Raw genomic sequence first — 16,445 nt, 5'->3', positions numbered from 1 at the left:
ACACGATATTTCCCTGTAGTCAGTCTAAACGATCTTATACTTATTTTAAACAATCTTGATACAGTATTGTTAATATTTTAAAAAAGAATTTTTTATCTATTAACATTTAACTTTTGTAAACACATGAACATATAATATTTTGTTGGATGAAAACGTTATTATTGTTGAATTAATTTCAGTAAAAAATTATTTTTGAAGACTAAGTTTAAAAGTATATGCACTACAATTGACTTATTAAAATTACAAGAATTAAAGTTAACAAAAATAAAACTGTAAAGAATAAAATAACATTTTAACATTTAAAAATCTTATAACTTTAGTATAAAATTGTGATTATGTGTTTGTGTGTGTTGCGTTGGACAATGTAACCTGGAAAAATTTGGTAGTATTGTGTCATACCCCTTTTGTTTACTCTATACAAATTTCCTCGAAAAAGATGAGTAAACCTCACATTAATATATCAATATGAGTCATAGTCTATTTCCAAAATCATGATATGACATACAATACATCCAGAGCTATATATATATATATATAAAAGAAGGCTACCTACGATAAGTTTGTGGTCGTCCACAAACTTTCTACTAATCAAATAATATTTATATTTACATTCACTGAACCACTACTTATACTAGTAGGTGGTATAATCCAAAGTATATCAATAATCCAAGGTATCTAATTAGCTAAAAGTAAAACCACTACTTAGACATCTCACCATTTTTACTCCTCCTAATTGCTTCAATATAATCCATAATAGCTTGTAAGAGTGAATTATAGTTGTTGGCAATGAAATTGGTGTAAAATAAACAAAGAAGCACATTAAACTAAAAACCAACCTTAATTAAGAGAAGGAAGATAGCACATTATTGATTGCTATCATGTATGTTAAAATTAAAACTATCAAATACTGATGGTATGTTAGTCTTATTTAAAAGTCACGTAAAAAAAGTATTATTTGTTGAAGTTTTGGTACTAAAAAATTTGGATTGCTTTGAAAAAAAATGAAAAGATATAGAAAGAAAATTTTGGTGTGAAGAATGAGGTGGCGTACGGGGATGGGGCCACGAGTAAATAATAATTTAGTTCAAAAAGTAAGAAACGTGGCACTGTGCTATTGGTAGAAGGAAGATTTGATTCGTGAGGGCCCCAGCGGTTCACCGTCCACTTTTGTGTTTGGATCGGTCCCTTTGGATCCCACAATCAATATTCTCATCTCTAAAACCTCTTCTTTTTTTTTTTCTTTTTTTTTTTATATTCAACACAGTCCCTTTTTTAAAATGATTTAGTATTTATTTTAAAATAATTGAAAATTCAGGCTGAGAAATTAAAATGAAATGAAAGCAAAAGTACGTGCGAAAAATTACACATAAAATCAGGACACTCAACTTACAGATTTATAAAGTAGAACATGAAATAGACAAAATTAAAAAGATGGAACAGAAGTGGAAGATTGAAACTGAAAAAAAAAATGAAATGTTTGTGTTTAATTATACAAAATTGGAAGCAAGAATTAATGAATCCATTCAATTTTTATTATCATTTTTGACTAAGCAAACCAAATTTTATTTAATTAATATCATTAAGTTGGTTTAATCCATTTTTAGCCAAATAAAAAAAAAAAAAGAAAGAAAGAAAGTAAAAAGTAAAAAGTCCTGGTCGATCTTTTTAAATTATTCCGTGATAATCTGTATATTTTAATTCCAAAATTAAAGTGGCAAATTAAAAGATGGCTTTTCTTTTCTTTTCTTTTTTTCTCAAGTTTATAAGGAAGGGATGATGGTGTGGTCACAAAGAAAAAAGAAAAACGATGACTGAGATCTGACGTGGCACAGTATAAGGGCGGCAGATTGGGTCCCATCTCCACGAGAATCCGATGTGGACAGTGGCCCCCTCTCCTTTTTCTTCCGCCTCTTTACTCCACAAAATATTTACCACTACCTTACTCATACAACTCCATAGTATATAGTACACACATTTCTTTATACTACCTTAGGCCTTAATTACTAAATTCCTAAATCATTTAACCAATTTTCCTAAGTCATAAATGAAACAAGTTGATACTCCACTCATATTCAATTTCTTTCCACAATTCTTTTCTAATCTAACTTCTTCTATCAATCTATTTTCTCTTTTATTGTTTTTGTTTCCTTTTATTAACTAGTTAATTATTCACGAGTGTATACATAACACATATGTTATCACATGTTTAAATAAAAATCAAACATATCCAATTATCTAAACGATTGAATCATTATTCACGTAATTGATATATACCAATTTATAGTCTCAACAAGTATACAACAATTAGTTTTAATAGAGAACCATAACCACCTTCAACTACTCCAACTTACTCCAACTCTTCAATACTTACTCTTAACTCAATTCAACTCCTAATTTATCCAAAATAAAATATAACTCATTTAAATTATAATGAAAATGTAAAAATTTGATGTATATTAAATTTGTACATTTATAAACATTATATCTAATAGGATGGTTTTGAATTAGAAAGATTTTGCTATTTTCTCTCTTGCAGTATAAATATCCAACCATCTACGATTTTGAAATTTATAATGATAACCTACAATTATTATTATTATAGAAAGAAAATGACAATGGGGTGTGGGAATTAGATTCCATTCATTTACAGAAAATTATTTTAAATACTAAATTTGTTACGTGTAACCAAATTTTAGAAGTTATTATTGTAAATTTAGACGAACATTATTTTTAAAAATGGTAAAATAAATTAAAATATTTATAAACTATAACAAAATTTTGGATTATATCACTGTAGTCTTCTATCACTATATTATATCAGACTTTCGACCACCGAAACTTATAAAATTTTATCTATGTTTATCGAAAGGAAAATTTTTAAAAATAGACATTGTTATGCTTCTATCAGATAGACAGTGATAGAAATCTATTAGTTTCTATCTATCATTGATAGAATCCAAAGTTTTAATATAGATCATAAATATTTTAATTTATTTTGCTATTTTTAAAATACCCTTAAATAGATTTTGATAAATTAAATTTAAGATTTATTGAAAATATAAGGATTATGCGACACACATTCCGGCCTAAAGTATGGTGTGTGGTAGTTGAAATTATACTAATACACTTACAAAATTAAATTAAACTCCAAATTTAGGGAAAATTTAAATTGAATCTTCAAATTTACGTAATTGTATAAATGGTATAGATTATACAAGTTTGAGCATTTAATTTGGATCATTTGTGGCTCGTTCAATTTTAACACTTACAGAAATTTAGGGATTTGATATTGTTATTGAAAGTTTAATTGCAACTAGTATGATAGGTACTAAAAGGGAACCGGATAAAAATGATTTATTTTTAAATATAGTAACGAGAATCAAAATAATTAAAAATACAGGGAAATGTTACTATTTATTCAAATTGATTTTTTAGAGAAAAAAATGGTATTTTAATTTTAAGCTAAAGAGGGAAAACAAGAGAGGGAAAATCCAAAAGGGTGTGGGTGGATAATGTATGGTATAAAAAGAGGAATTTAATTGTGAATCATGGAAGCCCCATCCTCATGTTATTGATCTGCCCAAACAAACAACTCAAAAGAAAAAAAGATATCATATACTCAATCTCCTTTCATTTTTATAAACTTTATAAACTTTATAATATATAGTTTTTTAACCCATTAATAATTGATAAAGGCAAAACATTTACAACTGGACAAAGACTGATGTCCTTGCACTTGTGGCACTCAATTGAGGTGTCCTATTTTGCATAAGATTCTCTTCTTCTTCTTCTTCTTCTTCTTCTTCTTCTTCTTTTTCTTCTTCTTCTTCTTCTTCTTCTTCTTTTAAATTATATTTTTCCATTCTTCACTCTCTCATATCTACTCTATATATACCCTTTCTCACATTCTTATTTTCTTCATCATCTCTATATCTCTTTAATTTCCTAATTCCTAATTTCTTCTGAATTCACATCCTCTCCAATGGCCACTGAGGTAACCCTTTTCTTTCTCTCTCTCTCTTCAAAAATCACTACATCAATTTTTGCTTTAAACAACTAAAACGTAATCAGATCGTCGATCGCAAGCTTAATTTCCACTACCACGGGGTCCTGTTATGTTAACACATCTAATTCATCTGAGGCTTCATGGAGTACTCACAATTTTTCATATCATAACCATAACCTTGACTTTAAGTTTTATGCTTTATTTTTTCCTAATATTGGAAATTATTTCTTTTAATGTTCTTCTTCTTCTTTATTATTATTATTATTTTGGGATAATTTGCCATCTTCTTTCTCTTCATGGCACATGCAAGTCAAGAATTCCAATTTTTTTTCCTTTAGAAAATGAGATGAGGTTCATTCACATATTTGACAATCATGATAAATATTGTCATTGTTATGTTAGTTGAGTTATGTTGATATTGATCATACACTGCAACGCATCTGATTTTGTAGGTTGAATCAGCTGCATCATTGCCAGAAACGGTGGAGGTGGTGAAGGTTGAGAAAAAATCCTCTGAAGAACAGCCGGTCATCGAGGCAGATCCAGAGGTTGAGCCAGCCAACTTAGAAGAACCCAAACCTGAAGCTCTAGAGCCAGATCAGGTAGAGTTAATAAGAAATGAAAAGGAATAAAGCCTAAAAGTTTCTTTGATAAAAGTTATAGGATTGAAAAAGAGATTATAGTGATATGAAAAGTGAGAGTAAGTAGAAAATAATTTGGTTCTTCTAAGTAAAATTATGTACGTAATGGTTTCATCCCTGCAGGTAGAGGAATCCACGGAGGCTCCTGTAGAGGAATCCAAAGTTGAAGAGGGTCAAGAAAAGAAGGAAGAAACAGTAGTGGCAACTGAATCAGAAGAAAAAGAAGAAGCGGTGCCCGAAGCCGAAGAAAGTGCAAAGGTTGAGGAGTCTCCAGCAGCCGAGGTCGAGGCGGAGGCCAAACCTCAGGTGGAAGAAGAGAAAGCAATTGAAGAAGAGAAACCGACTGAGGTAGCAGAAGAGAAGAGCCAAGAATAGAGATCACATGAAAAGAGTTACTATGGAAGAGTGGTGGGGTGCAATATTAATTTATGATCTCAGCTTTGTGGGACAACTAGTTTAATTTAATTATGTGCTGTTTTTTTCCTATTTCTAAAATAGAAACTTGATTTTCTATTGGTTTATTGAGTGAAAATATTTGAATTATATTATGAAAGTTAATGATGTATTATGGAGTATAGTTGAAGGATTTGAACTACTATATATATGGGAGGTGAAGAAGATGTTTGATCTCAACTTAGAATTTGATAAATATTGGTGTGTGAAGAGTGCTCTACCTCAAGTTTTTCTAGTGGAATTTATGCAGTTTATTATTTGTTTTCTATGTACTAATTATTAGGATTTCTAAAGTTAAAATATTGTAACATTGGAATGAGAGAAAATTTATTGGATATTGAAAAATGAATTGTTCTCAAGTATTGTGACAACAAAATAACATGTATGGGAAGATGACCTTGAGATGTGATCAAGTACACCGAGTGTGCTAAATGAATTATTTTATGGTTACTAAACTTCTATTCTTTAGGAAGGAAGAGGAAGACATATTATATGTAAGAGATCGGCACTCCTCTTTAGGGATTTAAGTGGGTGTGTTAGATAAGGACCACATTAACTCATCTCTTCTAAGCAAGAAATATGAGACCGATCATGTACTCCCTCAAGAGATGTTTAAGAAGAATAAAAAAGAAGGTAAATATGATTTACTTGTCTTAGAAACATGTTTAGTGAAAAATAACCAAAATGCTTGGATAATTGATTCAAGAGCCATTAACCATGTTTTCTCTTCTTTATAGGAAACTAGTTCCTTTAAGCGGCTCAAGGAGGATGAGATGACACTCAAGGTTGAAACGAAAGATGTCATTCCAGCTCGTGCAGTGAGAGATGCTAAGTTGTCTTTCAAAAATATATTCATGTTTTTAGAAAACTCGTATATAGTTCCTAAGATTAAAAGAAATCTTATATCTATTTCTTATCTTATTGAACAATCATATAATGTAACATTTTCTTTAAATGAAGCATTCAATTCTAAGAATGGTGTACATATTTGGTCAGCTAAACTTGAAGACAACTTGTATGTATTAAGATCTAACGAAGCGAAAGCAATTTTAAATCATGAGATGTTTAAAACTGCTAATACTCACATAAAAGACAAACAATTTCTCCTAATAACAATAATATCTTTGACATTTAAGACTAGGTCACATTCATCTCGATAGGATCGAGAGATTGGTAAAGAATGGAATTCTAAATGAGTTAGAAGATGATTAATTACCTCCAAGTGATTTTTTTCTTGAAGGAAAGATGACTAAAAGACCTTTTACTGAAAAAGGTTATAGAGCCAAAGAGTTCCTAGAACTTATACATTTAGACCTTCTGTGGTCCGATAAATGTAAAAGCTAGAGGAGGTTTTGAATACTTCATCTATTTTATAGATGATTATTCAAGGTATAGTTATTTATATTTAATGGGGGCATAAGTCTAAAACTCTTGAAAAGTTCAAGGAGTATAAGGTTGAAGTTGAAAATTTGTTAAGTAAAAAGATTTAAAATACTTCAATTTGATCGAGGTGGAGAGTACATGGATTTGAGATTCTAGGACTATATGATAGAACATGAAATCCAATCCTAACTCTCAGCACCTGTTACACCTCAACAAAATAGTGTATCAAAAAGGAGAAATAGAACATTGTTAGACATGGTTCGTTCAATGAGCTATGCTCAATTGCCTAGCTCGTTTTAGAGGCATGCAGTAGCGACTGCAATTGATATCTTGAACAATGTTCCCTTAAAGAGTGTTTCTAAAACACCTTTCTAGTTATGAAGAGAACGTAAACCTAGTTTAAGTTACTTCAGAATTTTTTGGGTTGTCCAACACACGTGTTAGTGACAAATCACAAAAAGTTGGAATCCTGTTCAAGGTTATGCAATAAAGAAATGAGAGGTGGTTTATTCTTCAATCCATAAGAAAACAGAGTATTTGTATCGATAAATGTTACTTTCTTGAAAAAAGACCACATGAGAGAGCATAAACCGCGAAGCAAATTAGTATTAAATGAAGCTACTGATGAATCAACAAGGGTTGTTGATGAAGTTGGTCCCTCATCAAGAGTTGATGAAACCAACACATAAGGTCAGTCTCATCCTTCTCAATCCTTGAGAATGCCTTGACGCAGTGGGAGGATTGTATCACAACCTAACCGTTGGGTTTAACTGAAACTCAAGTTGGCATACCAAATGATGGCGTTCACGATCTATTGTCCTATAAACAGACAATGAATAGTGTAGACAAGAACTAATGGGTCAAAGTCATGGGCCTTGAAATGAAGTCCATGTACTTCAATTCAGTGTGAGAGCTTGTAGATCTATCTGAAGGGGTGAAACCTATAGGGTGCAAATGGATTTATAAGAGAAAGAGAGATTCAGTTAGGAAGGTACAAACCTACAAAGCTAGACTTGTAGCAAAATGGTATATATAAAGGGAAGGGATTGGCTATGAGAAAACTTTTTCCCTTGTTTCTATGTGAAAGTCTAAGGATTTTTTTGTCCATAGCCACTTTTTATGAAAATGAATGTCAAGACTGCTTTTTCTGAATGACAATCTTGAAGAAAGTATCTTTACTTCTCAACCTGAGGGGTTCATAGCCCATGGTTAGGAGCAAAAAGTTTGCAAGTTGAAGCGATCCATTTATGGTTTGAAACAATCATCTAGATCTTGGAATATTAGATTTGATACTGCAATCAAATCTTATGGTTTTGACCAAAACGTTGACGAACCTTGTGTATACAAGAAAATCAACAAGGTAAAGTAGCTTTCTTAGTACTTTATGTGGACGATATCCTTATCATTGAAAATGATGTAGGATACCTAATTAACGTTAAAACTTGGCTAGCAACTTAGTCCCAAATAAAATATTTGGAAGAGGCATAATATGTTCTTGGGGTCCAAATCATAAGGGATCGTAAGTTGAATCCCAAGAACAAAACGCTAGCAATATCTTAAGTAATCTATATCGATAAAATGTTGGTTCGATATTCGATGTAGGACTCTAAGAAGGGTTTATTACATTTCAAGCACGGGGCTCATTTGTTTAAGAAACAATGTCCTAAGACAACTCAAGAAGTTAAGGATATGAGACATTCCTTATGCCTTAGCTATAGGGAGCTTAATGTGTGTTATGCTCTGCACTAGGCTAGACATTTATTTTGCACTGGAAGTCAGTAGATATCAGTCCAACCTAGGGTTAGACTACTGGACTACGGTTAATATTATTCTTAAGTATCTAAGGAGAACGGGAGATTACATGCTTGTGTATGGAGCTAAGGATTTTATCCTTATAGGATACACTGACTCTGATTTCTAAACCGATAAGGATTCTAGGAAATTCACGTCGGGATCAGTGTTCACTCTAATGAGGGAGTTGTGGTATGGTGTAACATCAAGCAAGAATGCATTACAAACTCTACTGTGGAGGCTGAGTACGTTGTTCCAAAAGTTGTTCCAAACTTGAACTCTACAAACTCTATAGCGAAGCAACAAAAGAAACAGATTAGCTCAGAAGTTGTTCCAAACATGAACATGCCCATCACTTTATATTGTGATAACAGTGGGGCATATTGCTGATCTATTTACAAAGACTCTCATGGCTAATGTGTTCAAGGGTCATCTAGAAAGTCTATGTCTGCGAGATATGTACATTAGGTAATCTAGGAAAAGTGGAAGATGTGTAATGCGTATGAGGATGCCTAGTTTATTATATTTGTATATGTGCGTTTTATGTAATATACTTGTACATTTTACCATTTCCAATGTTTGAGGATTACTTTATTATATACATCCCATAGAGACTAGAGTTTTAGTCAAAGTGAGAGTTTGTTGAGATTTATGTCCTAAAACTCGTAGATTAAATATAATCGATTGATCGTTATTAATAAAGTGTTATTATTATAATTTCAACAAATATTATTGATTATACTTTTAATTTTGTCTTAATAACCCAAATCCAATAACTAACATCTTAAGTTGTTTGATGAGAGTCTTGAACAGTATGTTGAGACATACAGGGATCTATGTTCAAGATTAGCTTAAAGGGTCTATAATATAAGGATAAGGCTCGGTACCTTATCCGGGTATCATTGTGGATACAACTTACTTTGTATTTGATACAATGATCCAACGTGTTCGTGTAGGTGAAATGCGAGTGAGAGTATCCTATGCAATGAGTTTGCATAAGATCAGACCACGAAATAGTAACCAATAAATATAACTCTGTTAACTAGTTAAGTTTCTATTTCTCTCTAGGATGATTTAGGTAACTTAGTCTTAATTCTGAGTGTGTTATGAACTCCTGTTTTCGAGAGATTGTCCTTTGATTTTTACGGGTGAGAGTAGCTAGATCGCCGACTCAATATGCTTATCATTTTGGAGATAAGATCGAGTAGAGAGTTCATAACATAATTGCACAAGATGAAATTCATTATTTTCCTACTTTAGAGTAAGTAGATGAGTGTTCTCTTAAATAATGTCTCTGGGACTTCAACAAAGGGTCTTGCCCTCTCTATGATGCGAAAGAGGTTTCTGTTTATTGGTTGGACCATAAACAAGTTGTTAATTAGAGGAGCAATATTATTTAAGGACTAAAGGTAACCAATGGTTAAAACGGTAAATTGACTCAGCTGGTGTTACAGACACTCGTGAAGGACTAACTTAGTGTTATTGATCTATATTCATGGACATATAAATATTTATATGTAAAATGAGAAAAGTTCAACTGTGAGTCTTTATGGAGTGTATAAACAGTTAATAGATATTGATTAATGTGGTTAATGAGTTTAGCCAATTAATCTCATATCATTGTAGCTTCTGATCTGTAGGTCCATTGGGTCTCCTTCCTAGCTTGTGAAGAGTAATTAGATTTATTTATATTGGTTCTAATTTGAAATGTTTAAATTTACTTTGTGAATTAGTATAATGTATGGTGATACATTATAATATAAAATTTATATGTTAATCAAATTTTATTGTATAAATTTAGTTTTGGATATGATTCAAAATTAATTTATAAGAGATAAAATATTTGAACGAGTTTAAATATTAATTTAACGTGAATTAGATTCATATTAAAATTATTGGTTGTGAGAGATTTATTTTTAAATATGATTCAAATTTAACTTAACTTAAATATAAAATATTTAATTTAGTTTAATTTGATTTTATTAAATTAATTTAAAACTATAAGATATTAAAAAGATATTCATTAAATGAGATTTAAATGAAATATTAATTAAATAAGATTTAGATTAAGAGAAATTTTTAATTATTGATTAATTGATTAATTGATTAATTAATTAGTTTATTTAAAGTTTTTATTAATTTAATATTTTTTAATTAATAAAAGGAAAATTGCATTAAATGACAAAAACATTTAGAAAAAAAGAGCTCATGACACGTAGTTTTTGCATATTGTAAATATGACAAAATTAGTGATATTAGACGGCTATCAGACGATAATCATATTGCTATTAGAAGGTTATTAGATGGTAATCATAGGACTATCGGCTTTTAAATTTGCTACTTTTACAATTTAGAAAATGTAGTGACATGAGCCCTATTATCATAATTATTTTGCTATTTTTTGCAAAAACCCTTAATAAAATCTCATGATTCTCTCCTATTCCATCAAGGAAAGAGTTATAAATATGTAGAAGAAAAACAATTTTTCTTAAATATAAATGGAACTAATGATTTTGCTTTTATGCAAAATAGTTTCTCTCTAAACGTTTTTCCATTCTAATTGGTTCCCACAAACACATCTCATCCTAAAGGATAGAAAGGATTCCTACCGGCAGTATCCCCAATTCGATGGATGGTAGATTTAGAGACGTCACCAAGAGTAAGTTCTCTGTATATTTTAATTTTAAAAACATGCTTAGTTTTTTATTTATTTATAATTTTGATTCTAAATATTGTTAATGTTCTGGTATTTTAGGATTCCTATATTAAATTGAAGAATGGTTCTGTAAAATCATCTGTTGTTATCCCTTCAGCAATGACCTTTCAGAAATTGCCCGTAAGTACAGCTAGGCCATTTTACGCTTGTAGTTACATCGAACTCCTCAAGTACCACTGATTTCTATAATGAACAATAAGTTATAGCCCCACTATAACTGAACTCCTCTTAGACCATGTAGGGTTATCACTTAAACATTATCTGCATGTATGTCTCCACACCTATTTAGGTTACATAAGAAATAACCTTGGATGTTAGTTTATTGGTTGTGTGGGTTAATGCAACTAAATGTCAAATAAAATAAAATACTTTTGTTTATTAGATAAATAAAATGCTTGTATAATACCATTACAAACTACAAGACCACAAGATTTAGGGCAATAACCCCAACACTTATATCTTCCAAAAAAATATTGATTAAAATTAAAAATATTTAAAAAAACGACGAAATATGTTTCCTTGTAAGGAGTCCCTGCCTTGTACCTTATGGGGAAATTAACGAAGATGGAAAATAATATAGGAGTGGGAACAAGAACATGCAGTGGCATCCTCGATCCAGCCTGTCCCATGGACATTATTTCTAATGATAGTTTGACCCAACTGTAATTATGAACGATTTATGAAGGGTTTGATTTACTGTTGATTGGTTATTGTATCCATAGACACAAAATATATCTATAGTGCTAATAGTGCAGTTGTCTTAGTGGAGTGGTTTGTAGTAAACGAACGTTGATTAATTTAATTAATTAATTTTGTATAATTAAAGTTTTGGTCAGTAGTTCATGAGAACCCATTTGCTAGCTCACTAAGGGTAAACATAAGAATCAATTAAATTTGAATTGTTTAAATTAAATAAGGAAATTACTTGTATAAGATGTAATTAATATAATATAATGGGTATATATGTATTATGCATAGTTAATTATAAATATGATTTATAATTAATATTATATATATGAAATAATATTTGAATACAATTCAAATTAAATAATATAAAGAAAATTGTCAAAAATATTACTTTTGACAAAATATTTACTCTTCGTAGAAAAATCAAGTGTAATAAATTTTATCTTTTATTGGTCTTATTATTTAGTCTATGATGTGTATAAATAGTTTGTCAATTTTTTTTTTTTAAAAAAAAAAAATTCTTATGGAGAACTTCAATTTATTTTAAATGACAAATCTTATGAAATACTTATAATTTATAGTAAAATATCACAATTTATTTGTGATAGACAACGATAAAATAGTATATGTGTATATCATGAAACAAATAAATACGAATAGCTCTTTGTCATAATCTATCGTAGTCCATCATAAATAGGCTGTGATAATTTGAAAATAGTTCTATATTATAATTCAAAGTTAATTTTGAATAAGATTCAAAATTATACACTATAATATGACGAAGATAAATATTTGAATAAGATTCATATTAAAACTATACATACGTGAAGATAAGAGGTGTTGGATTCAAATTCCCCCACCTTCCATTTGTATAAAAAAAATATTTGATATTTAATAATTAATTACTTAACTTTTGAAAAAAAAAAAACTACTTTGGTCCATGTCGTTGGACTTACGTTAACTCTTTAACGAAACAATGATGTCACTTCTATACTTTGATGGTTAGGCTTTAAATTATTCATCATATTAATTAAATTGATAATAACCAATAAATCTTGCTAATTTATTTTATAAATCTTTTATGCCAACCAAGAAACATAATCAATATATTTGAATCAAATAAATCCAATTAAAACAAATTTTGTTATTTTCTTCTCCAAAACTTAAATCTCTCTCATATTTTCCAACTCTTCACATACCTTTTACTTATTTATCTTTTTCATATTGAAATCTTGAAGTAAATCAGAAAGACAACATTGAGTAGAATAAAAATAAAACGTTACATATTGGTGTTAATATTCGTGATAAAGTACAATAAACTAGAAAAAATAAATAAGTACAACAAATGTATAACATTAACTCTACGAAATTGCAGATAAATATTTCCACAATAAATTGCAAAACATCACAAAAGAACGAAGAAAAGAAGTTGGGAAGAAGAGAAAAATACACTTGAGTGAATCATAAAAAAAGAAAAATTATATGTGGATGAATTGCGTATAGCATACGAGTTGAAAAATTGAAGTACAACGACAATGCACCAAAATGATGACAATCAAAATCTTGAAAACAATTACTTTTTTACTTCAAGAATCTTTCATGCTTCTTTTGCCAATGTATTTATAATTTAAACATGTTAATTTTGATCAACACCATTGAAAATAGCATTCAATGTACGAGAATTTTCGAGAGAAACTTGATCTTCAATACTTCTCCATTTTATTTCTGGTTGGAGAGTTGTTTTTTCATCGGTAGTTACACTGAAAGGTTCCCACCCAGTAACCACGACATTCCATGTTTTGCTATCAATGAATTTAAGAAATGCAGCCATACATGCCTCTTAATAAGCATAATTTGTGTCGTCTAAAACTGATGACCGGGTAGTAGATCCTCCTTCTTTAATAAGATCCATTTTGTGAAACCTTGTTATGATACCAATTGAAAGTGTAAAATAGATTATTTTACTTTTAAGTTGTTACTTTAGTTAAAAAGCTAGGTTGTTAACTAAGGGAACATGGAGAAAAATGAACACAATAACTTTGATAATCAAGTTCGGTGAATATCACCTAGTTCCTGAGAGCTTTAATGCTCAGATAAAGAAATTTATTAACCAAGATTCAAATGAGTACAATATCGAAGAATGACGCTCCCCGAGATTGGTACTCTTTAATAATTGTTGTTAGATAAGTGAGACATCAAATTATTAAATTCATTCATTTAATCTCTTGTCTTCATACTCGTGGGATCGAAATTACTTAAATATTTGTTTAGTACTTGAAGGTTGGGACTTACCTTCCAATCAAGATTCTTATTCAATTGAGGTTTGTTCTTCAATCAACTGGAAAGAGAGTTAAAAAAAATTGAAATGAATTGTATGGTTGAGTTTGGTAAATATTACAACTAAGAAGTGGAAGTAGAAAAAAGAAAGTGGTAAAAGGAATACCGAACCAACCAAATGAGCAATTAACGGTAGCGAGCTGGTTTTATAGAACCATTGAAGAACCCTAATCCATGGAGTAAAAAGATGCTCTCATATCCCATGGCAGACGTACCTCTCGACCTTATCGCCGATATCATCTGTCGATTACCGGCGAAAGCTATCTTGCGCTTCAGGAGAGTCTCAAAGATATGGAAGTACCTCATCGATTGCTCTAATTTCGTCAATCTTCATATGAAGAAATCAATCGAGTCTCAAACTCATTTCCATCTTATTATCCGTAAGAATTCTGATCTCTTCACCGTCAATCTCGATCTATTTGACCCTGCCGTCGAGCTTATTCACCCTCTGATGTGTTACGGCAGTCGAATTAATATTTGGGGCTCTTGTAATGGCATTTTGTGCATCTGTAATGTTGCTGAAGACATCGCCCTCTGGAATCCGTCCACGAGGAAGCACCGTATATTGCCATCTCTGCCTCCGGAGCGTCGCCGTGATGGTGTTCTTCGTATCTTCAATGAGTCTTACGGTTTCGGGTTTGATTCTGTCCACGATGACTTTAAACTCTTGAAAATTTCGCAATTTATAGGATTGGATGACCCTATGGATTTTGATTCGCATGTTAAGGTTTTTAGTTTGAGAAAATTTTGTTGGATGCCGATTGAAAGTACGAGTTACATTCTGCGGTATAGCTCGACAATGGGGGTTTTTGTCAATAATGCTTTACATTGGGTTGTGTCTGAGAATCTGGGCATGGGGTTAGCTGACTTAGTGGTGGCTTTTGATCTTGGAACCGGTAGATTCGAAGAGATTCCATTGCCAGAGCTTACTGATTTCAAATGTGAAATTCATGTGGATGTTTTAGGTGGGTGTCTCTGTTTGATTGCAAATTATGATCGAGTTCGCTTTGAGGTTTGGGTTATGAAGGAGTATGGAGTTCAGGAATCATGGATGAAATTACTGACTGTTTCTCAAGTTGATTTTGTTGGTTCCATTAAGTCTGTGAAACCTTTGACTTATTCCAAGACTGGCTGTAAAGTTCTTCTACTTCACAATCGTAGAAAGCTTATATGGTATGATCTTGATACTCAGACAGTTCATGATGCCGTGATTGATGGGCTGCCTCATAGCTTCGATGCTGAAACATTAGTGGAAAGCCTTATTTCAGTTGATGCTTACAGGGAAAATCCTATAAAGGTCCTCGAAGAGGAGAGGTTATTATCATATCCTTTGTTTGAAAGCATTTATGTTTTTACATTTTCAGATATGTACTTCAATTTGCCTCTTGATGTTCTTTATTGTTGTACAAATGTTTGTCTGTGCATGTTCAATTAGTTACTTGTGATAAATTTTATTGAAAGGTGATGTGAAGCATGAATTCGATTTTTTTTTTTTTTAGGGACGATTTCTTGTCAGAAGGGTTCAAACTGGTGTTATAGGCAAAAAAAAAAAAAAAAAAGATGAACAACTGCGGGAGTGGAAATCGGTACTTTTTTTCTTTTTTTCCCCTAAAAATTTTGAAACAGAGTTTGCAATTTACTTAGCCTCACAAAGTTTTACTTCTTGAAAAGGAAGAACGAAAAAGGAAATTCTTTTCTAACCACGGGGCCTTAATTTCTACCACAAAGTTCAATTTGTGAATTCCTTCATGGTTAGAACTGAGAGTTGATGATGGGGTGCTATATTGTACTACACATTCACCCATCATTTTGTGGTAGAAAAGGTATAAATATGGTGGATGGCTACATCTCGATGTACACTGACACGACAGTTGAAAGAGATTCTCGCAGCTCCTCTGAGTTTTTAGGTTGAATGAAACAACTTTACATAATTTCACATCTTGTACAGGTGGGGTACACACTGTATGAAGTAGGTAACATGTGTAGTTTGTGGAATTGATGGTTATTTTATGATATGGACTCTTGTGAGGCATATTGTTAATGGTTACTATTTCCGGTTTGTAAATAAAGAAAGAAGTGTATTTGGGACAAGATTTCCACACATTTTGTTCGATTGAATCCCCCACATAACCACTTGTTAACTCTCGGTCTTCCTTGTTTTTTCTCCTTATATGAAGGTAAGTCAAATCTATATACACTTTTGAGAAATAGTTAACTGTATTTCTTGGGGTGGATACTACATTTAAGGAGGCTGTATCTTAGCTTTTGTTGGGAAAATATTTAATTCTCATTTCTGACATTATAATGTCGAATTTATCATTTGCTTTTTTTTGTTTTCTTTTAAAGTAATATCTCATTATCTCTTGGTTTTTAAAATCGACTTTTACTGTTTAATTTTGTTATGCTCATGTCTGTAAGTGTTGATGTCAAA

At 31.0% G+C, this 16,445-nt stretch overlaps 2 protein-coding genes across 4 annotated transcripts; both read left to right on the top strand.

Moving 5' to 3' along the window:
* Positions 1–3,609: 3,609 nt before the first annotated feature.
* LOC101220582 (zinc metalloprotease ZmpB) lies at positions 3,610–5,368 on the top strand. The gene is made up of 3 exons (XM_004139499.3): positions 3,610–3,994; positions 4,459–4,608; positions 4,771–5,368. Exons 1-3 carry the CDS (start codon positions 3,983–3,985, stop codon positions 5,020–5,022), a joined length of 414 nt encoding a protein of 137 aa, XP_004139547.1. The 5' UTR covers positions 3,610–3,982; the 3' UTR covers positions 5,023–5,368.
* Positions 5,369–14,021: 8,653 nt separating this feature from the next.
* LOC101219315 (F-box protein CPR1) lies at positions 14,022–16,209 on the top strand. Of its 3 annotated transcripts, none has more exons than XM_011656775.2 (3): positions 14,022–15,328; positions 15,514–15,600; positions 15,690–16,209. In XM_011656775.2, exons 1-2 carry the CDS (start codon positions 14,202–14,204, stop codon positions 15,551–15,553), a joined length of 1,167 nt encoding a protein of 388 aa, XP_011655077.1. In that variant the 5' UTR covers positions 14,022–14,201; the 3' UTR covers positions 15,554–15,600; positions 15,690–16,209. The 3 variants fall into 3 exon arrangements, with proteins under 3 accessions (XP_011655077.1, XP_011655067.1, XP_011655060.1); XM_011656765.2 differs by having other exon boundaries at positions 15,686–16,209; XM_011656758.2 differs by having other exon boundaries at positions 15,514–16,209.
* The last annotated feature ends 236 nt before the right edge of the window (positions 16,210–16,445 follow it).

The sequence above is a fragment of the Cucumis sativus genome, chromosome 1 (genome assembly GCF_000004075.3).
Source record: "Cucumis sativus cultivar 9930 chromosome 1, Cucumber_9930_V3, whole genome shotgun sequence".
NCBI lineage: Eukaryota > Viridiplantae > Streptophyta > Magnoliopsida > Cucurbitales > Cucurbitaceae > Cucumis > Cucumis sativus.
The sequence above is the reverse complement of the archived record's forward strand: the minus strand, read 5'-3'. Positions and strand labels throughout refer to the sequence as shown.